The 22,470-nt window shown below is 43.2% G+C and overlaps 1 protein-coding gene across 1 annotated transcript in view; it reads right to left on the bottom strand.

Annotated features, from left to right (window-relative positions):
• Positions 1–22,470, bottom strand: part of LOC124795331 (syntaxin-6) — a 174,638-nt gene that overhangs the window by 5,446 nt on the left and 146,722 nt on the right. Inside the window, exons 3-4 of the mRNA XM_047259313.1 lie at positions 2,071–2,165; positions 1,870–1,929 (exon numbers count right to left, since the gene is read on the bottom strand). Coding sequence (XP_047115269.1) covers positions 1,870–1,929; positions 2,071–2,165 — 155 coding nt within the window. The remainder of the gene's footprint in view (positions 1–1,869; positions 1,930–2,070; positions 2,166–22,470) is intronic.

Genomic DNA, 22,470 nt, shown 5'->3' with positions numbered 1-22,470 from the left:
ATTCTAGCAAGATGTCACACTCTTAGAAAAACTCAGGTTTTATGGAACTGAAGGCTATACACACAGCTGACTTGAATCATGCTTAACAAACAGAAAGCAAAAAGTTGTGCTGAATATCACAAATAACGTTGGGAGGGTGGTAAATTGTAATGAATGGGGAGTTATCACAAAAGGAGTCCCACAGGTTTTCCTTTTGGGTCCTCTGCTGTTCCTTATTCATGTGAATGACCTCTCACGTAACGTTCAGCAAGCAGAACTAGTACTTTTGCAGATGACATGAATGTTATAATAAATCCCATTTCTGAAAAAGCAGCTGAAGATATTGTTAAGGATGTCTTTCAAAGAATTATTAAGTGGTTCTCAGAAAATGGACTCTCCCTTAATTTTGAAAAAACTCACTATATCCAGTTCTGAACACCGAACAGAGTCATACTGACAATTGATGTAGCATATTAATGGGCCTCAGTTAACAGGGTAGAATTCTTCAAATTTTGAGTGTTCACATTGATGACAACTTGAACAGGAAGATGCATTTCACTGAGTGTCTCAAACAATTAAGTTCAGCTTCTTTCGCTCTTTGTATAATTGTGAGTCTTGGTAATAAACATATCAGCCTCCTAATGTACTTCGCATATTTCCACTCAATAATGTCTTATGGAATAGTTTTCTGGGATAACTCACCACTTAGACATAAAGTATTGATTGCAAAAAAGAGAGCAGGGAGAATAATTAGTGATGTTCACCCAAGGACATCATGTAGGCATATATTCAAGGAGCTGGGTATTTTACCTGCACTATCAGAGTACATATATTCACTAATGAAATTCATTATAAATAATCCATCTCAATACGCGAAGAACAGTGATGTTGATATGTACAACACTAGAGGGAAAAATAACCTTTACTATCCATTATTGAAGCTGTCAGTTACTCAAAAATGAGTACATTATTCAGCAACAAAAATTTGCCAAACAACAAAGTGTCTGGCAGGTAGCAGATCAAGTTTTAAATCTAGCTTAAAATCTTTTCTTTTGGGCAACTCCTCCTATTCCATGGACAAATTTCTGTTTCAAAACTGGTTAAAAAAGAATTGTACCTCTAAATGTAGTTGCATGAGTAGAACTAAAAAATTTCAGTAATATTAATATTAGCACTATTCGTGTGTGTGTGTGTGTGTGTGTGTGTGTGTGTGTGTGTGTGTAATTTGACTTGTTCCACATCATATCGATACAATAATCGTGAAAATGATGTATGGAACATGAGATAACTAAACTAAATTAAAACTAAACTATGCACAGATCATGTAATTCAAGTAAATAACAGGCCACTGATTTTCATACATGGTGATGACACCCAACAGCAACCCAGGTGGGTACCGTATGATTTACATCAGGCGAATTTGGTTGCTGAGATATCAATGTGAATTCACTATAATGCTCCTCAAACCAATGTAGCATGGTTCCGACTTCACCTCATCAAAATGAAAGAGGATCAAGTGGTTTCAAGAATATTTAGGAGTGAAGTCATTTCATAAAAGCTCAATGGAGACACCTGGAAATACATGGCTAAATGAAATTAAAACAATATGCAACTGGCTGGGTATAAGTAATTAGCTAGAAGTAGCACAAGACAGAAGTATTTGGTGGCAGTATGTGAGATTAGCATGGGACCTTAGACACACTTAGAAGCCAAGAAGAAGAAGATTCTTTCCAAGTACATTCATTCTTGTAATGTTATTTCGGGGATTTTTATTCATACCTTGTAAAATATTGATAAGTTATTAGACTATTATGTGATAACCATGCAAAGTGACTTACATAAAATTAAGCAAAGAGCTGTGGATGGGAGTGGGATTAAACGTAATATTACCTGTCTTGCAGTGCGATCCCTGTCTCTACCTCTTGAAATGTTCATCTTGTCTTTCATTGTCTGCAGAGGAGATCAAACGAGAACAGAGAATTACTTATTTTGTAAACAGCAGTATGTTAACAACTTTATAGTGACATTCAGTCTAACAGTTGACAATCTGTAATTAATATTTGGAAAAAAAGCAGAAACAAAATTTCTCACCTTCACTTCGTCTCGTGTTTGGTCTATAAAATTCCTTCGGCTGCTCAATTCCTTGTTGTCAATTTTAAATTTTCCTGGATTTTTCTCGACAATGCGTGAAAAAGTTAAGGCTGCAACCATAGTTTACAAGACATAATAAGAAAATACCACACAGTACACAGATTATTGAACCACAAAGCAGCTGTCAATCCCCCCCCCCCCCCCTCCCCCAGGCACATATTTATCATTTCTTCAGCTCTTGCAGCTTCCACCAAACTTTTTCTAAAAAAAATAATGGTGATGTTACCTGCAAGATGGTTAGGCTAAACTGCCTTTTGCCAAACGCCAAAAAATATACAGATTAGTTGGAAGAACATGCATCTTTTTCATTACGAAAACTGTAACAAAATACTTTAATCTCGGCTCATATCCACTCCAAAATAAGATGTCAGTCTCAGATATAAATTAATATTATTCTTCAACAAATGTACTGCATTTCTGCTTTAAGATCAAATATTAAACTCTCCTTTTTAACATATTATTTTGCTGTTATTTTAAATAGTAGATACCTGTTACATCTATCTGGATTCCACTGTTAGTAAGACTAATAAAAAAGGCTGAGCTTCCAGCAGATCAAGTCCCTCCACCCACTGTAAATAAAAGCTACCCTCTGTCAAAGACAATACATCAGATCTCACCACAGCTTGTCAAACTTTCCTTGCACATGGTGCCATCTAATTTGTTTTTAAATAGTACCAGTCTGATGGCTTCATGCAGCAAGTCTTCGATGTTCAGCCACTGCCAATGTTATGGATCTAAAAATAGCCATAATGTGTGTAGTATGCATTACATATTAAACATTGTGCTGTGCTTCTAATTTGTTGGCTCCAATACGACTGACAATGCAATCGCAGGTCAACCAGGGTGTTATTTACAACTTCTCCACATCTACAATCCACATCCGTACTCTCCAAACCACTGTGAAATGCATGGCAGAGGGTACTTCGTGGGGCACTCAACTGCGCAGTCATCAGCGCCCATACAAAGTCCCAATTTTTTCACAACCCAATCTAGCCACTGTCATGGATGATGATGATGATGATGAGGATGAAATGATGAGGACAACACAAACACCAGTCCCCAGGCAGAGGAAGTCTGCAACCTGGCCAGGAATCGAACTCGGGACCTCGTGATGCAGAGGCAGCAACGCTAGCCACTATACATTAGGGCTTCTTGCTGCTCCATTCACATGTGGAGAGTGGGAAGAATGGCTGTTTAATTGCTTCTTTGCATTCTATAATTAATCTAATCTTGTTCTCACAATCTCTGTATGAGTGAGACATAAGGAAGTTTTGGTATATTCCTAGAGTCATTATTTAAAGCCTGTTCTTGAAACTTTGGAAGAGTGTTGCAGAGATGCTGAAGAAACTGAACTGGCAGACACTTACACAGGCCAAACAAACCTGTGACCATTCACGCTGCCATTCTCTGCATACAGTCAATATCCTTTATTAATCCTATTTGGTACGGATCCCACACAGTTCAGCAATGGATCCCAGACACTTTAGCCAGGAACTTACATGTGATTTGCAGAGTATAGATGTAGATGTAGCTATATTCAATGATGGGTCACACATCTGATCTTTAAGCAATCTCCTTCATAGACTAATTGTGTTTTCCTTGTATTCTATGAGCAAATTGAAGTCTGCCACCTGCTTTACTTACAACTTAGCCTGTGTGACTATTTTGTGTCATATCCTTACAAAGTTTTATACTCGATATGAATAAAATAGAGGGAAACATTTCACGTGGGAAATATATAAGTTTTTATATAAGTTTTTAATATAAGTTTTATACTCGGGTATTTGTACGAGTTGATCAACACCAACTGCGACTCGGTGATACTATAGTCATAGGACACTATGCTTTTTTTGTTTCGTAAAGTGCTCATTTAAAGCAAGCTGCCAATCTTTGCACCACTTTGAAAGCTTATCATGATCTGCCTGAATACCTGTGCAGCTTTTTTTCAGGCAGTTCTTAATTACACATAACTGCATGATCTGCGAAAAGTGTGAGGCTACTATTAGTATTGTCTGCAAGATCAATATACAACACGAACAAGAAGGATGAAAACACACTTCCCTGGGTACACCCAAAGTTAGTTCTCCTCTGAGATGGTGAGTTACAATGTGCAGTAAAATGACCTAATTTCTCGTTTGATAGCTGCTCAACGCAAAGCATCTGGTTAATACTAGCAATGGGTGGGGGAGTTGGGGCTTGTTGACTCACACACCATTTCTACCCCTGTGACACATGCTAAGGGGAGTTCACTTCCTCCATTCCCTGTTCTGCATTATTTTGTAATTAACAAAGTTTGACAAGTAGCTGTTTTCACACCTATAGAAAACACAATGAGGTGACAAAAGTCATAAAATAGCAATATGCAGATGACAGTGGTATTGCGTACAAAAAGTATAAAAGGGCAGTCCGTTGGTGGAACTGTCATTTGTACTCAGATGATTTATGTGAAAAGGTTTCCAATGCGATTATGGCCACACAATGGGAATTAACAAATTTTGAATGGGGAATGGTAGCTGGAGCTAGATGCATAGAACATTCTATTTCGGAAACCATTAGGGGATGCCAAAATCCACAGTGCCGAGAGTGTGCCGAGAATACCACATTTCACACACTACCTCTCACCATGGACAATGCAGTGGCCGACAGCCTTCACTTAATGACCGAGAGTAGTTGCATTTGTGTAGAGTTGTCAGTGCTAAGCCAGCCGATGGTGGCCGAGCGGTTCTGGCACTACAGTCTGGAACCGCGCGACCGCTACGGTCGCAGGTTCGAATCCTGCCTCGGGCATGGATGTGTGTATTGTCCTTAGGTTAGTTAGGTTTAAGTAGTTCTAAGTTCTAGGGGACTTATGACCTCAGCAGTTGAGTCCCAAAGTGCTCAGAGCCATTTTGTCAGTGCTAACTGACAAGCAACACTGTGTGAAATAACCGAACATATACATTAGGACAGTATGGCCAAAATTAGTGGTAATGGACTATGGTAGCATATGACTGATGAAAGTGCCTTTTCTAACACCGTGATATTGCCTTCAGCACCTCTCCTGGCCTTGAGATATGTCAGTTGGACCCCAGATGACTGGAGAACCATGGCCTGGTCAGATGAGTCCCAATCTGAGCAGGTAAGAGCTGATGGTAGGGGTCATGTGTGACACACCCCACGAAGCCATGGACCCAAGTTTTTTTACAAGGCACTGTGCAACCTGGTGCTGGCTCCATAATAGTGCGGGCTGTGTTTACACAGAATGGACTGGGTCCTCTGGTCCAACTGAACCAATCACTGACTGGAAATGATTAGGTTTAGCTATTTTGAGACCATTTGCAGCCATTCATGGACTTAATGTTTCCAAACAATGATTGAATTTTTATGGATTACAATGCACCATGTGGGCACCAGGTCACAAATGTTCACAACTGGTGTGAGGAACATTATGGACAATTTGATTGAAAGATTTGTCCTCCCTGATTACCTGAGATGAATCCCATTAACACTTATGGGACGTAATCAGGAGGTCAGTTCACACATAAAGTCCTGCACTGGCAACACTTTTGCAATAATGAATCGTTAAAGAGGCAGCATGGCTCATATTTTTGCAGAGGACTTTTAATCACTTTTTGAGCCCATGCCAGGTCAAATTGCTGCATGGACAAAAGGAGTTGTGATACATATTATAAGGTATCCCACGACTTTCGTAAACTCAGTGTATTGTAACTTAGGCTTGTCAGATGCACATCATCAAAATTCTTCTTCAAAATGTAAATGAACAGAGTTCACAGTCTAGTCAGGTGATTTCGAATGACATCATCGCGGGTTTACAAATACACTCCTGGAAATTGAAATAAGAACACTGTGAATTCATTGTCCCAGGAAGGGGAAACTTTATTGACACATTCCTGGGGTCAGATACATCACATGATCACATTGACAGAACCACAGGCACATAGACACAGGCAACAGAGTATGCACAATGTCGGCACTAGTACAGTGTATATCCACCTTTCGCAGCAATGCAGGCTGCTATTCTCCCATGGAGACGATCGTAGAGATGCTGGATGTAGTCCTGTGGAACGGCTTGCCATGCCATTTCCACCTGGCGCCTCAGTTGGACCAGCGTTCGTGCTGGACGTGCACACCGCGTCAGACGACGCTTCATCCAGTCTCAAACACGCTCAGTGGGGGACAGATCCGGAGATCTTGCTGGCCAGGGTAGCTGACTTACACCTTCTAGAGCACGTTGGGTGGCACGGGATACATGCGGACGTGCATTATCCTGTTGGAACAGCAAGTTCCCTTGCCGGTCTAGGAATGGTAGAACGATGGGTTCGATGACGGTTTGGATGTACCGTGCACTATTCAGTGTCCCCTCGACGATCACCAGTGGTGTACGGCCAGTGTAGGAGATCGCTCCCCACACCATGATGCCGGGTGTTGGCCCTGTGTGCCTCGGTCGTATGCAGTCCTGATTGTGGCGCTCACCTGCACGGCGCCAAACACCCATACGACCATCATTGGCACCAAGGCAGAAGCGACTCTCATCGCTGAAGACGACACGTCTCCATTCGTCCCTCCATTCACGCCTGTCGCGACACCACTGGAGGCGGGCTGCACGATGTTGGGGCGTGAGCGGAAGACAGCCTAACGGTGTGCGGGACCGTAGCCCAGCTTCATGGAGACGGTTGCGAATGGTCCTCGCCGATACCCCAGGAGCAACAGCGTCCCTAATTTGCTGGGAAGTGGCGGTGCGGTCCCCTACGGCACTGCGTAGGATCCTACGGTCTTGGCGTGCATCCGTGCGTCGCTGCGGTCCGGTCCCAGGTCGACGGGCACGTGCACCTTCCGCCGACCACTGGCGACAACATCGATGTACTGTGGAGACCTCACGCCCCACGTGTTGAGCAGTTCGGCGGTACGTCCACCCGGCCTCCCGCATGCCCATTATACGCCCTCGCTCAAAGTCCGTCAACTGCACATACGGTTCACGTCCACGCTGTCGCGGCATGCTACCAGTGTTAAAGACTGCGATGGAGCTCCGTATGCCACGGCAAACTGGCTGACACTGACGGCGGCGGTGCACAAATGCTGCGCAGCTAGCGCCATTTGACGGCCAACACCGCGGTTCCTGGTGTGTCCGCTGTGCCGTGCGTGTGATCATTGCTTTCACAGCCCTCTCGCAGTGTCCGGAGCAAGTATGGTGGGTCTGACACACCGGTGTCAATGTGTTCTTTTTTCCATTTCCAGGAGTGTATTTGTTCCAAAAATATGCTGACATGGTTCCTTTCCACCTTAGTGTCACAACTGAGCCAATGTCCAGTCTTTTAGCTGGCAGATATTGCTGTAGGCTCAAGCCAAAGTATTGTGCTAGGTATTCTACTGCACATCACCGAGCAAAATACAGATGTGCATACAGCAACAGGATTGTAGACTGCTGCTAACAATGTAACAACTGTTCAGCTTGCCTGTCTTATGTAAATGGCAATCACATGAAAATGAGACAAATGGAAAAAATAAGTAAATTGACCATTTCGTCTTACAGTGGAAAAAAGTAGTAACAGTTATGGCACTTAGATCTGAAACAATAAAAAGCTTACTTACTTTCTTTCATCTGCCTTATTTTCTTATAACTGCCCTTTATATGACAAAGTGTTATGTCATATTCCAGCACAGGTAAGCTTGAGATCTGCAAGGGACTGCATATTACAGGTACTGGTGTTTATTATTATTTATTAATTTCACCCAACACAAAGAGAATGGTTTTGGAGAACATTGAGGGAAACGTTTTAAATATTACTAAATAGGTTCTGAGACCACGTTCCAACCTTGGAAATAGCCCCAGCGCAGACGGGGGGAGGGGGGGGGGCGCAGAGTTAGGAGGTGGAGGAAGGTGGGAGGGGGGGGGGGGTGACGAGGAGATAGAGGGTGGAAATGGGGGGCAGAGATGGCGAGGGGTTGGAGACCGCAGGGGGTTAGACAGACGTAGAGGGAGTCGAAACAGGCGGCAGAGGATGCATGCAGTGCATATTTCCTGACGATGTGTTAGGAGCTGTGCGACCGTATCAAGCCCTGTCTCAGTCGTCCCTCATGTGGTGTGGCTAGTACACCTATGAATGTTAGATTTCGTTTCCTAGGAGGAATCGTAGTTAGCGCCTGCGATAGACCAGGTATTTGTTTTCGTAGCATCAAAATCTCGAACGTAATATAACATTTTATAATGACTGCTAAAGTACCACAACATTGTTTGATCGCTATGTTTGGCAACGACCAGACATGAAACACTAACACTTTTTTGGTCCTACGTGTTTTACTGATTCAGAAGTAGGAAGCCCAGGCGTCAAGAAGCAGTGTAGATAATGGAGGTATGGAAGTTGAGTTTAGAGGAGCATTTAAACTACGAGGGTAACTCAATTATCATCCGCAAGTTATATTTTTGTTTATTTTGGTAGTACTGTCGTTTTACGTTGATGACAAATGCTTTGTTTATTTGTTGTTATACCTTTGCAATATTCAAGCCGCTAGGTTAGTTTCGTTATCGCTGCCGTGCTGTTAATCATGGCTGCTCCGCAGTCTATTTGCACCAAAACAGAGCAACGTTCAGTGATCCGTTTTTTGTGGTCGGAAGGCGTATCAGGGGCAGAAATTCATTTAAGACTTTCGGTACAGTACGGGAACAATGTGTGGCCCTGAGCACTATGGGACTCAACTTCTAAGTTCTAGGGGACTAATGACCTCAGAACTAGTTAAACCTGACTAACCTAAGGACATCACACACATCCATGCCCGAGGCAGGATTCGAACCTGCGACCGTAGCGGTCTCGCGGTTCCAGACTTCAGCGCCTAGAACGGCACGGCCACTTCGGGCGGCGGGAACAATTTTTTGACACAACAATACGTCATACCCGCCCCAGAGGAGAGAGACGTATTGAAATAGACAGTTTTCATGCAGGATGGGGCCCCATAGCACATCACTCGTGAAGTTCACCTACTTCTCCCAAACACATTTGGAAACAATCGAACTATCAGCCGACCATTTCCAAATATTTGGCCGGCACGATCACCTGGTCTCACTCCCTGTGATTTCTGGTTGTGGGGCTACCTGAAGAACGGGGTATACCAAGGAAACATTCACACATGTGCTGATATGAAGCGCAGTTTATCAAGAGACGTAGCCAGCACACCTACGGACATGCTTCGTATTGATTCTGCATTATTTCTATTCGTCATGTCCTTGAAATTAATGCTACCAAGTCTGGTACTCGTGCGGTAATTGGTTTCTGTGTTATAATGTGTTAAGTAGGGAAAGTTCAGTTGGAACTGACTAGTATTAAATATTTATTTATGCATTACATACATTACGAAAACATGCGCTTCTTGGAAGGCAACGTCGTGTCAAAATTTAGGAACAATCCGTAAGAACTTTCCAAGATTTACGATTTCGAACAAATGATCATTTACATTTTTCATGTTTGAAGACTAAAAGACGAATGCAAATTTGTACCAAAGCCATGACTCAAACCCAAGTCTCCTGCTCATGAGGCAGATGCGCTAGCTCACGCTACCATGGCGCAGTGGCTTTGCACAACTGCACGGATTACCCCAAAACGACTCCTCCCTCACTCCAAACTCACATTCACGCCTCAGCCCCCCTGGTATTCCCTCTAAACTCAAATAGCATTGCAGAGGCACTCCAACTGTACTGGAATAGCATCTCAACATCGAGCAAACACGGGGGATCCTGCCTGCAATCCAAACACAGCTGCTTTAATGAAATGAAACTATATGCTTCTAGAGACCTTTTCAAGTCTCAAACATCTATGATGTATACAGGGTGGACCATTGATCGTGACCGGGCCAAATATCTCACGAAATAAGCATCAAATGAAAAACTACAAAGTACGAAACTTGTCTAGCTTGAAGGGGGAAACCAGATGCTGCTATGGTTGGCCCGCTAAATGGCGCTGCCATAGGTCAAACGGATATCAACTGCGTTTTTTAAAAATAGGAACCCCCATTTTTTATTACATGTTTGTGTAGTACGTAAAGAAATATGAATGTTTTAGTTGGACCACTTTTTTCGCTTTGTGACAGATGGCGCTGTAATAGTCACAAACATATGGCTCACAATTTTAGACGAATAGTTGGTAACAGGAAGGTTTTTTAAATTAAAATACAGAACGGAAGTACGTTTGAACATTTTATTTCGGTTGTTCCAATGTGATACATGTACCTTTGTGAACTTATAATTTCTGAGAACGCATGCTGTTACAGCGTGATTACCTGTAAATACCACATTAATGCAAGAAATGTTCAAAATGACGTCCGTGAACCTCAATGCATTTGGCAATGCGTGTAACGACATTCCTCTCAAAAGTGAGTAGTTTGCCTTCCGTAATGCTCGCACACGCATTGACAATGCGCTGACGCATGTTGTCAGGCGTTGTCGGTGAATCACGATAGCAAATATCCTTCAACTTTCCCCACAGAAAGAAATCCGGGGACGTCAGATGCGGTGAACGTGCGGGCCATGGTATGGTGCTTCGACGACCAATCCACCTGTCATGAAATATGCTATTCAATACCGCTTCAGCCACACGCGAGCTATGTGCCGGACATCTATCATGTTGGAAGTACATCGCCATTCTGTCATGCTGTGAAGCGTCTTGTAGTAACATCGGTAGAACATTACGTAGGAAATCAGCATACATTGCACCATTTACATTGGCATCGATAAAATGGGAGCCAATTATCCTTCCTCCCACAATGCCGCACCATACATTAACCCGCCAAGGTCGCTGATGTTCCACTTGTCGCAGCCATCGTGGATTTTTCTTTGCTCAATAGCACATATTATGCCGGTTTACGTTACTGCTGTTGATGAATGACGCTTCGTCGCTAAATAGAACGCGTGCAAAAAATCTATCATCGTCTCGTAATTTCTCTTGTGCCCAGTGGCAGAACTGTACATGACTTTCAAAGTCGTCGCCATGCAATTCCTGGTGCATAGAAATATGGTACGGGCGCAATCGATGTTGATGTAGTATTCTCAACACCGACGTTTTTGAGATTCCCGATTCTCGTGCAATTTGTCTTGGGCATCATCATTTGTTGCAGGTCGTGGTTGACGTTTCACATGTGGCTGAACACTTCCTGTTTCCTTAAATAATGTGACTATCCGGCGAACGGTCCGTGTAGTTTTTTCGTTTGATGCTTATTTCGTGAGATATTTGGCCCGGTCACTATCAATGAACCACCCTGTATATGCAGACTGAAGCAAAGAATGAAAATTTGTAGCAAGGCTGGGATTCAAACCCCGGATCTCCTGCACATTAAAGCACCTATGCCTGGGTTTCTAACAGGATCCCCTGTTTTGTTCGATGCTGAGGGGCTGTTCGGATACAGTTAGAGAGGCTCTGCAATTCTGTTCGGGATTAGGAGGAATACCAAGTTGGCTCAGGAGTGAATGGGAATTTTGATTGAGGATGGAGGCTAGAGCAGTCCGTGCAATTATGCAAAGCCACTTTGCCAGGGTGGCTAGTGGTTAGCGCATCTGCCTAGTGAACAGGAGACTTGGTCACAAATTCGCAGCCATCGCTTCAGTCTGTATATATACAACATTAATGTCTGAGACTTGGAAATGTCTCTGGAACCATAGATATTCATTTGATTTACATTTTTAGTTATGTAGACAGTGATATGCTACACATTTCGGATACGAGACTTGTTATGAATTAGCAAACAAAGTTTCTTAGAAGATTAGGTTTTTAGTTACCTTGGAAAGCTTACATCGTCAAGCGATGCGCAACCATCCATTCGAATTTGGCAAGGAAGATAGTTGCTGGCAGCAACAGCGAGTTATCCACAGAACGACAGCGGGGCCGCAAATTGCGCGCGTAATGGCGTCACCGGCCCTAAATTGAGTTGACAGCTAGTTTCCGAGCAGATTAACCCGCTTGTAATCTTGACGCATCTGGCACCCCGCGGCGAAAGCTGAGACCGCGACCGGCTCTTGCTGGCCTTGCTTCGCACGTGCTTCCGGGAATATCAACAGCGAGTCTGGGGGAAAGAAAATCTCTCCAACAGCTGCTGGAGTCGAAAGAGACAAAGTTGGCAGTTGGGTTCATAGACACGAATGTAATTAAAATGCTACGAAAAAGAGTTATTTACTACTTCATACGCGGTACAAGCTACTGAACCATGGTTTTCGGCAGAAGGATAAGCTTTTTGCTTCGCAGTTAATGATAATCACAATTGTTTTGAAATGCTGAATCCAGTATATTGTACTTTAAGCAGCACTTATTTATAAATGGTGTTAGACAGAAGTAAGTTTGAAAAAAAAAAAAAAAAAAAAAAAAAAGAGTAAGTTTCCAAAAGAACGACCCGGACATTTGCCTGAAGTGATGTCCGAGGAAACCACGGCGTTTGGGAGTCCTTGAAATGAGCATAACGATACTGTACTCGTTAAAGTTTACAATACAAATCTTCGGAAAATAGTCTTGGAACAGTACAGTTTCACCCGATTTTCCACGCTTAATAGGGAGATACTTTATACGCACCACTGTCATGTCTCCCATATTTGGTGCATATGTGCCTTTCCCCCAGATAAGGTTCACTACAAACTTTGTTACACAATACTCCGACTTTCAAGGTAACTTCAATGACGTTGGGCACCAGGTAGTTGACATCAGAAAATCACATATCGATGGTAGGCAATGGAAACCTACTAACTCCATTTTGTTAATTTTTGCAGGTGAAGCAAAAGAAGTTTTTTAAAAAATAATATAAAGTGGAACAGAAAGTTGCTACATATGTAAATGTGAAGAAGCAGCCTAGTAATTAGCAGATTAGAAAAGTCCTTGCACTTTCAAATCTCTCTCTGATTATGGAGTTACTAGTTGCTGGAATTTCGAGTTTTCAAAGACAGATGGAGTTATGATGTTTTCATTGCCTACCATAGATTTGCGAAATAAAGAACCACGAGTACCGAAAGAAAAAGAAAGTGACGAGAATAGGAGCGACAGATGGCCAAGCGTTTAGAAAAGAAAATGGCCAGGTACGATTAGGAGTACTGAGAGTTCCGCACAAATATGAATATAGAATACTCATTTTACTAAGGTTTGAAGCTCCTCTTGATGTTCTTCTAGGTTTGCGATTTAAAATTGGGTTGTTTTGAAAAATCAACCTTACGCAAACACAATTAGTTTATTTTTGTATTTATCCAGATATGTCTCGATACCAATGTGTCGTCTTCTGTGGGTCAAATTTTTATTTCTGTAAAGTGTAATATCATATTTATAATAATTTAACTGTTGTAGGCCTAAGATTTACAATATGTGCCATTTGCTTTGTTTTGTTTAGACGCTCACCTTAAAATTACATCGCTGGATGAACTGCATTAATTATACACCCATTTTTGTGTTCTTTTTCAACTTTTTTTTGACAGCATGTCATCTGCAATTAGCCATGAAGAAAATTAATGCGTATTTATCAAGAACTGTTTCATGGGTAGATTTTATGTGCGTTTCTGTGCTTTTTTCGTCCTGTTATTTCAAGGTGAGCGTCTAAGCAAAACAAATGGCACATACTGTAATTCTTAGGCCTACTACAGTTAAATTATTATAAATCTGATAGTGAACTTTAAAGGAATAAAAATTTGACCTACAGAAGATGACACACAGGTATCGAAACATGTCTGAGTAAATACAAAAATTGTGTTTGCATAAGGCTGATTTTCAAAACAACCCAATGATTACAGAAAGTTAATCGATTCTGGGAATCGAGACTTTCGACGCTTTTTGCCTGTTATCGATATTGATGCTGCCAAGATGTCGGTCTCAGGGCTTTGAAGACTTTCGAGAATGTGTTAATATCAAGCTGGACGTCAGATAAATGACGAAAGAATTTTTTCGTGTGATATATTTATAAATTAACAATTTTATCGTCCTTTTCTGTTTTCCGTCTTTCCCTTAGTTGCTATAAATTCGTGGAGGTATGTTCCGTCCATGCAACTAATTGAAGACTGTTTATTGCCATGCCATACACCTTTCGCTTCTTTTATTTGGGAAGCATCTTCAGTGGCGATTTCCAACGCTGTTAACTCATGCGTCTTGTCCTGGAGATGTATTCGTTAGTTTCTATGCTCCAGCTGGCTGATTTCTGGCGTTATTTCGCCCACTTTCGTCACATCGCATTTATCACTTGCACTTTCTATTTTGTGGTGTACATTTGTGTGTTTTCAGTGTAACAATTTTATGATTTTTCCTTTGCTTGTACAGTGTAGCCTTGCTTCTTGCCAAATTTCATGATTCTACGTCAGCGGGAATGCCCTATAGCTTTGGATGAGTGAATTTTCTAGTATCAAAATATGTGACCTAAATTGCCGTATCTTTTGATTGCACTGACTTAGAAGCTTCAATTTTTTACGCCGCGAAGGGACTGTAGACCTTAATACACGACATAAATTTCAACTTGATATTTAACAATCTGACGGACAGACACACAGACAAATCGAGTGACAGACTACAAAGTGATCCTATAACGATCCCGTTTTTACAGATTGAGTTCCTGAACTCTATAAAGGAAGATTGGGAATAAAAGCCGACGAGATCACACGATACTACTGGGGCTACGGAATACGCCAAGTCGTTTTTTAAATATCCGCCCGGAAACCACGAAAACCTAAATGTGGATTACCACATGAGGGGGGGGGGGGGGGGTTGAACCGCCGTCTAGCAGAATGCGAGTCTATCGAGCTGGCCACTGAAATCCTCGGTCAGGAGGTCGCGAGTATTCCGCATATTTACAGACCGGTATCATGGGACCATCGAAAAATGCTGTAAGACGCATTTATTCACAGACAATCAAATTCGGTCAAGCGACCACCTTCAAGTCACGGACTGATGTTGCCTTAGGTTAAGGGAAGGTTCCTTGTCGCTGAATACCTAATTGTTACCAGTTGCAGCATCGACATGAAAGAGTTAAAAAATAATATGCGTAAAGACATTATAATACATAATATACGTATACTGATGAGCCAAAATATTATGACCACTGCCCAAAGCGAGATTGACTGCCGCCTGCTGGCGTTGTGTGCACGTGATGCAGTGAGCAAAGTACACAGGGTCAGCAGAAAGATTCTGAAAAGCTTGTACGGGTCCCGCAGTGGAGCTTGTGCTGAGAAATAACTGTTAAAACAAAATCGATACGTTGCCCCGTTTCCGAGCTACGAGGGCTATTCGGAAAGTTAGCTCCAATAGGTCGCAAAATGGACACCACTGTGAGAATAAAAAAAAAAAAGTTTTATTTGCAATAGTTAGCTATACCTTATAGCTACTTCTCTACGTAGTCGTCGCTCCGACTTAGACGTCTGTCGTAGTGTTGTACGAACCTTTTTTTTCCCTTCAATACCCTGTTATAGAAGTCAGCCGCCTGCGCTTTCCGCCAATTCTCTATACTGGTCTACACCTCGGTTGTCCGTGCTAAAATGTTGGCTCCATACCCAGCGGTTCGTGTGACTAGAGATGAAACTCAGGGGAAGCCGATTACGGGCTGTGTTGAGGGTGATCAAACACTTTCCATCGAAAACGCTGCAGGAGCATCTTCATTGTCTCTGTTGTGGACCTCTGTTGTGTTTTCTGATGAAAGCTGGTTCTGTCTCGGTGCCAGTGATGGCCGAGTCTTGGTTAGGAGGAGGCCAATTGAGGGCCAGCAACCAACCTGTCTGCGCGCTCGACACACTGGACCTACATCTGGTGTTAGGGTCTGGGGTGCGATTTCGTACGACAGCAGGAGCACTTTCGTGACTATCCCACGCACCCTGACTGCAAAAATGTTCATAAGTCCGGTGTTTCGATCTGTTGTGCTGCCATTCAACAACAGCATTCCAAGAGGTGTTTTCCAACAGGATAGCCGGCCGCTGTGGTCGAGCGGTTCTAGGTGCTTCAGTCTGGAACCGCGCGAGCGCTACGGTCGCAGGTTTGAATACTGCCTCGGGCATGGATGTGTGTGTTGTTCTCAAGTTAGTTAAGTTTAACCAGTTCTAACAAGGGAACCTCCCCATCGCACCCCCCTCAGATTTAGTTATAAGTTGGCACAGTGGATAGGCCTTAGAAAACTGAACACAGATCAATTGAGAAAACAGGAAGAAGTTGTGTGGAACTGTGAAAAAATAAACCAAATATACAAACTGAGTAGTTCATGCGAAGATGTGCAACATACAGGGGACTGAGAAGGCAGGAGCGCCCTGGTCTCGTGGTAACGTGAGCAGCTGCGGAAGGAATGGTCCTTGGTTCAAATCCTCCATCGAGTGAAAATTTTAACTTTTTATTTTCAGGTTATGTGACAAACTCTTATGTTTTCATCACTTTTTTGGGAGTGATTATCACATCCACAAGAAAACCTAAATCGGGCAAGGTAAAAGAATCTTTTTACCCATTCGCCAAGTGTACAAGTTTGGTGGGTCGACAACATATTCCTGTCATGTGACGCGCATGCCGTCACCAGTGTCGTACAGAATATATCAGATGTGTTTTCCTGTGGAGGAATCGGTTGACCTATGACCTTGCGATCAAATGTTTTCGGTTCCCATTGGAGAGGCACGTCCTTTCGTCTACTAATCGCACGGTTTTGCTATGCGGTCGCAAAACACAGAAACTAAACTTATTACAGCGAACAGAGACGTCAATGAACGAACGGACAGATAATAACTATGCAAAAATAAAGAAAGCAAAATTTTCACTCGAGGGAAGACTTGAACCAAGGTCCTCTCGTTCAGCAGCTGCTCACGCTACCATCGGACCACGGCGCTCCTGAGCTCACATTGTCCATGATATTGCTTATGTGGCCCATGGACTACTCAGTTTGTATATTTTGTTTATTTTTTCACATTTCCACACAACTTCTTCCTGTTTTCTCAATTGATCTGTGTTCAGTTTATCAAGGCCTATCCACTATGCCAACTTATAACTTAATCTGAGGGGGGTGCGATGGGGAGGTTCCCTTGTAAGTTCTAGGGGACTGATGACCTCAGATGTTAAGTTCCATAGCGCTCTGAACCATTTGAACCCACATAGCGTTGTTCTAACTCCACAGGCTCTACAGAGTGTCGACATGTTGCTTTGGCCTGCTCGGTCAACAGATCTGTCTCCAGTCCAAAACACATGGGACATCATCGGCCGACCACTCTAATGTCATCCAAAGACAGCGTTAACCGTTCCTGTCTTGACCGACCAAGTGGAGTAGGCATGGAACAAATTGCCATCCGGCACCTGTACACCACAACGCATACACGTCTGGATGCCTGCATTCAACATTCTGGCGGTTACATTGGTTTCTCCTTCACTATTTACAACACTTGCCACCGCTGGGGTAACTTTTCTATACAGCGACTGTAGAAATTACGTGATTTTAAAGCGAAGAAGTGGTCGAGCAATGTTCGGAGCGCATTTGCATCCGTAAATGAAGTTCCTTGAAGGTTGTGCGATAGAGAGCGGAAAAAGTGAAAATCTGAGGGCACAAAATCAGGTGGGTAAGGTGGGTAAGAAAATGACTTCCTGACCCAACTCCTGAATAGCGTTTTTTTGTCGGTCTAACAGAGTGGAGGAGGGCGTTATTGTGGAGTAGCATTACTTCACGCAGTCTTCCTGGTCATTGATCTTGGACTGCGTCTGCATGATGGTTCAGTTGTTGACATTAAATGTTAGTAGTGATGGTTACACCTCGAGGAAGCAATTCACAGTACACCACACCATCGCTGTTCTACCAGATGCATAACATAATCTTTTGCGTATGTGCGCAGGTCTTTGAACGGGGAGCTCCTATTTGGTTTGGGCCCAACCATTCCTTTCTTTTCCTGTTAGAATAAAGACAATGTTTCTCGTCACAAGTAACTACCTAGGAGAAGAATGATGGGTGTTGTTCACGAGCCAACTGATGACGGGCAAGCACAGATGCACAAATGACCACCTCCTGGTTTTTGTGATTTTGCTTAGAGTATGCGGTACCCATACACTAGATTTTTGAATCTTCCCCATTGCATGCAAATGTCGCACGATGGTGGAATGATCAGATTTGTCAGTTCTCGAGTACACTGACGTGGATCATTGAGGATTAATCCGTTTAAACAATCTTCATCAAACCTCGAAGGTCTTCCTGAACGTGGAGAATCACTAATGTCGGCCCCTTTAAAACGAGAAAACAATTTTTCTTGCCGTGCTCTGTCCACTGGCATTATCCCCCTACAGGGCGGGAATGTTTCTGGCTACCTCCGCTGCCGTCAACCCTCTATTGAACACAAAGAGACGAATATGTCGGAAATATTCCTATTTGTTCACTTGGCACTCCATTTTCTAGTGTCCACAGTTCCAATCACTATCTCCAGCTGACAAATTGATAATATGCAAACTCAAACAGCAACAATGAGCCACAAATAAAAAATGTCAATCGATACGTAAACCAATAGAAACTGGAATACCAACATGCAAAGCAGGAACGCTACGAACTTAATTTGAATAATTTATGCTTGCAAAAAATTTTTGGCGCTACAGTTTCTGACCTTCCGCGGCCCGCCAGTGGCCGACCATGGCTCTACGTGTTCCATGTTGACCCAACGATATCGTCAGTTACGACTGCAGTGGGCACATCATCATGGAGACTGGACCGTGGATCAATGGAAATTTGTCGCCTGGTCCATATCGAGGGTCGTGTGCAGATACCCATCATCCAGCAGAATGGCTGCTCGAAGCATGCACAGCGCCACGGACGAAGGTTGTTGGTGGTGGTAGTAGTATTATGCTTTGGGGAACGTTAACCTGGGCTTCCAAGGGACCTGTGGTAGTAGCTAGAGGCACCATGACATCTGTGCACTACGTAAACATTACTGCGGACCACCTGCATCCTTTCATGTGATAACATTTTCCTTCAGGATAACAGTCCAAGTCACAAGAATCGTCCTGCACTAGTCTCATGAGCGTGATGTCTTGGCCACAAAATTCGCTTAATGTGAACCCAGCGGAACATGTATGGGACGCTAACGGACGCCAGTTCTGCGCCCACAAACTAATTTACGGGAACTGTGTGACCCGTGTGTAGACACATACCTGAGAATCCTGCCAAGGGCTTGTCAGATCCATGTCACGCACAATAGCTACTGTACTGCTTTCCAAGTGTGAACCAACACTGCGTAAAGAAGATGGTTGTAATATTCTGGGTTATCAGTGATCGCATACCACATATTTTAATCTACATCCACACTCCGCAAGCCACCTGACAGTGTGTAGCGGAGGGTACCTTGAGTACCTCTATCGGTTCTCCCTTCTATTCCAGTCTCCTACTGTGGGGGCTCTAATCTCTCTGATTTTATCCTCATGGTCTCTTCGCGAGATATACGTAGGAGGGAGCAATATACTGCTTGACTCCTCGGTGAAGGTACGTTCTCGAAACTTCAACAAAAGCCCGTACCGAGCTACTGAGCATCTCTCCTGCAGTCTTCCACTGGAGTTTATCTGTAATCTCCCTAACGCTTTCGCGATTACTAAATGATCCTGTAACGAAGCGCGCTGCTCTCCGTTGAATCTTCTCTATTTCTATCAACCCTATCTAGTACGGATCCTACACCCGTGAGCAGTATTCAAGCAATGGGCGAACAATCGTACTGTAACCTACTTCCTTTGTTTTCGAATCTCATTTCCTCAGGATTCTTCCAATGAATCTCAGTCTGGCATCTGCTTTACCGACGATTAATTTTATATGGTCATTCCATTTTTAAATCGCTCCTAATGCGTACTCCCAGATAATTTATGGAATTAACTGCTTCCAGTTGCTGACCTGCTATATTGTAGCTAAATGATAAAGAATCTTTCTTTTAATGTCGTTATGCATACTGCTTTTGTTACTATTTCATTTAGATTCTAGCACTGATGATGATTATGTATTTGACGCCAAGGAATGTTCCTAATCCTGACGTAATGGTAATCCGTGACATGCAGATGGTTGCTTTACCGAGTCCGGGTGTCTGAAGAAATACACGTTACAGCAGCTTTTGATGGTTCCATGATGCCGCTCTCTGAACACACTGAAATTCTGCAGCACTAATTAATTAAACTGAAACATCATGCAGAATGCAATAGTTTTTCCACGCACGTCAGTGTTTATGACGTCATATCTCCTGAAATATATATGGTACCATGATGTAGCTTTGTAGGCACGTTTAGAGGCATATATAGATATATTGTTCGCGAAATTTATTGCGAATAGAGTTAGTATCACAGAAGTAATACATTTTTTGTCATGCGTGGCGCGGCAGTTCTTTCGCGTCACGTTGTTTAAGACGTCACATCCCATGATGGGTAGGGGGTTTTTACCCCCACAACGATTTTACCTGACGCTAAGAGATTTGTGTACCAAGTTTGGTTGAAATCGGTCCAGAGGTTTAGGAGGAGATGTGGAACATACATACATCCATTTTTATAATATGTGTGCATATACCCGTTACGGGGGCTGCTCCCTGCTGCAATGAGGCACCGTCTGGTAGCATTCAGCGACGCGGAGTGTCACGGAGGGGACAGCGACAGTATACCGCGCAGAATCTCGTGTATGGATCTCTGCGAGAGAATAAGCTACAGCAGAATACAGACAAACCTGCTGCACTTCTGTAAGACAATTCAGACTCCCATACGGACGGGAACATTCAAGCGTCGTCTGCCACTGTCAGCCTGTGCTTGGCGGCGCAACGCGGCTAATAACTTGCAGTACGTGCTCTCGAAACATTCCGTAACAATAGGGACAGAACTACTAGCTCTCTCTTACTTACAATTAACCATAGGACAACAAGAGGTTAGCATCAAAAGTTGAGGCATTGGAAGTGAGGTTTAAAAGGCAGAGAAAAGGTGAAAACATCGGACAATTTCGAATGGCACAATGGCCTGGTGCAAGCCTTTCTATTGGACGCCACTTCGTCGACTTGCGTGTGCCTAACAAACCCCAGTTTTCCGACCGTGGAAAGGGGATGTACCGTTTAATGTAGAATATGAATAACGTTTGTTTCTGGCGACTGCTCACATCGTTGAGAGCTGAAGGGTAGGTTAAATGGACGACCAAAAAATACGTAGTCCGCCCAAGACTCGATGCCGCGACCTCTGTTTCCAGGAACACGCTTTACCGCTAGACTACCCGGCCCGACAGGTATGTCCGTACATAGTTCATCGGTAGGGTTTGATGAGTGAGTTTGCGAATGTAAAATATGGACATATACGGTTGTATGTTTTGATTGTAATGGCTTAAAAGCTTGAATTATTTACGCCGCCAGGGGACCGTAAACCTTGGAATTTGGCATAAATTTCAACTTTATACATCTACCCGTTCCTGGGGAAAAAGGGACCTTAACAGATGGATGAATGGACGGATGAATGGACGGACGGATGGACGGACGAACGAACGAACGAACAGGTCACCAGGCAGATAAGACGGACAAAATAATCCTACATGGGTTCCATTTTTACCCCTCGGGATACGCAACCCTAAGAAGTAAAGTACTGTACTGACTAATTTTGTCTTTCTACAAAGATGCACAGAAAGACATCGTATCCCTTTTTAGAAACGAAAAATTTTCTCGCCGAAGTAGTTTCACTGTTCTCAGACAGAAATTCGATTGAGAAGAATCAGACGTTCGTATAGCGACTCCCTCAGCTTCATAGATGCGCGCGGTTATATAGACGAAAAATGTGCCGCATACCAACAGCGTGGAGCGAGATTGTCTAGCAACATAACCAAGCTCTCCGTGATTCCATGGCACAACCAGTCATGAACGGTGTACGTTTCAGACCACCCAGTTGTTATCTCACGTTCTGGCATGACAGTCCAACTTGAGAGTGTTTATCCCGCAATACTTCCAATTTGGGCACATTTCTCCAATACCATTGCGAAAATTTCTGCGACAACATTTAAAAGCGTTATATCGCCGTATTTTTCTTTTCCGAGCCCTGACAAAAACTATATACATCAATTCAAAAAGGTATTTGCATCAATGCCTCTGTCCATACTGAAGTTAGAGAGTACAAAAATGCAACAAAATTACGAACTTCCCTGCGTACCATTATTTTCAGAAAACATCGTTTAGGTATCTTGAACGCCTGGCATATGGAGTAAAGCGTTTTTGTTCATGAGAGTTTTCATACACTTCCAGAAGTGATTTCTCGCGATTCCGCTAAAAAATGGTTCAAATGGCTCTGAGCACTATGGGACTTAACATCTCAGGTCATCAGTCCCCTAGAACTTAGAACTACTTAAACCGAACTAACCTGAAGACATCACACACATCCATGCCCGAGGCAGGATTCGAACCTGCGACCGTAGCGG

Source organism: Schistocerca piceifrons, chromosome 4, assembly GCF_021461385.2.
Source record: "Schistocerca piceifrons isolate TAMUIC-IGC-003096 chromosome 4, iqSchPice1.1, whole genome shotgun sequence".
Taxonomy (NCBI): Eukaryota; Metazoa; Arthropoda; class Insecta; order Orthoptera; family Acrididae; genus Schistocerca; species Schistocerca piceifrons.
The sequence above is the reverse complement of the archived record's forward strand: the minus strand, read 5'-3'. Positions and strand labels throughout refer to the sequence as shown.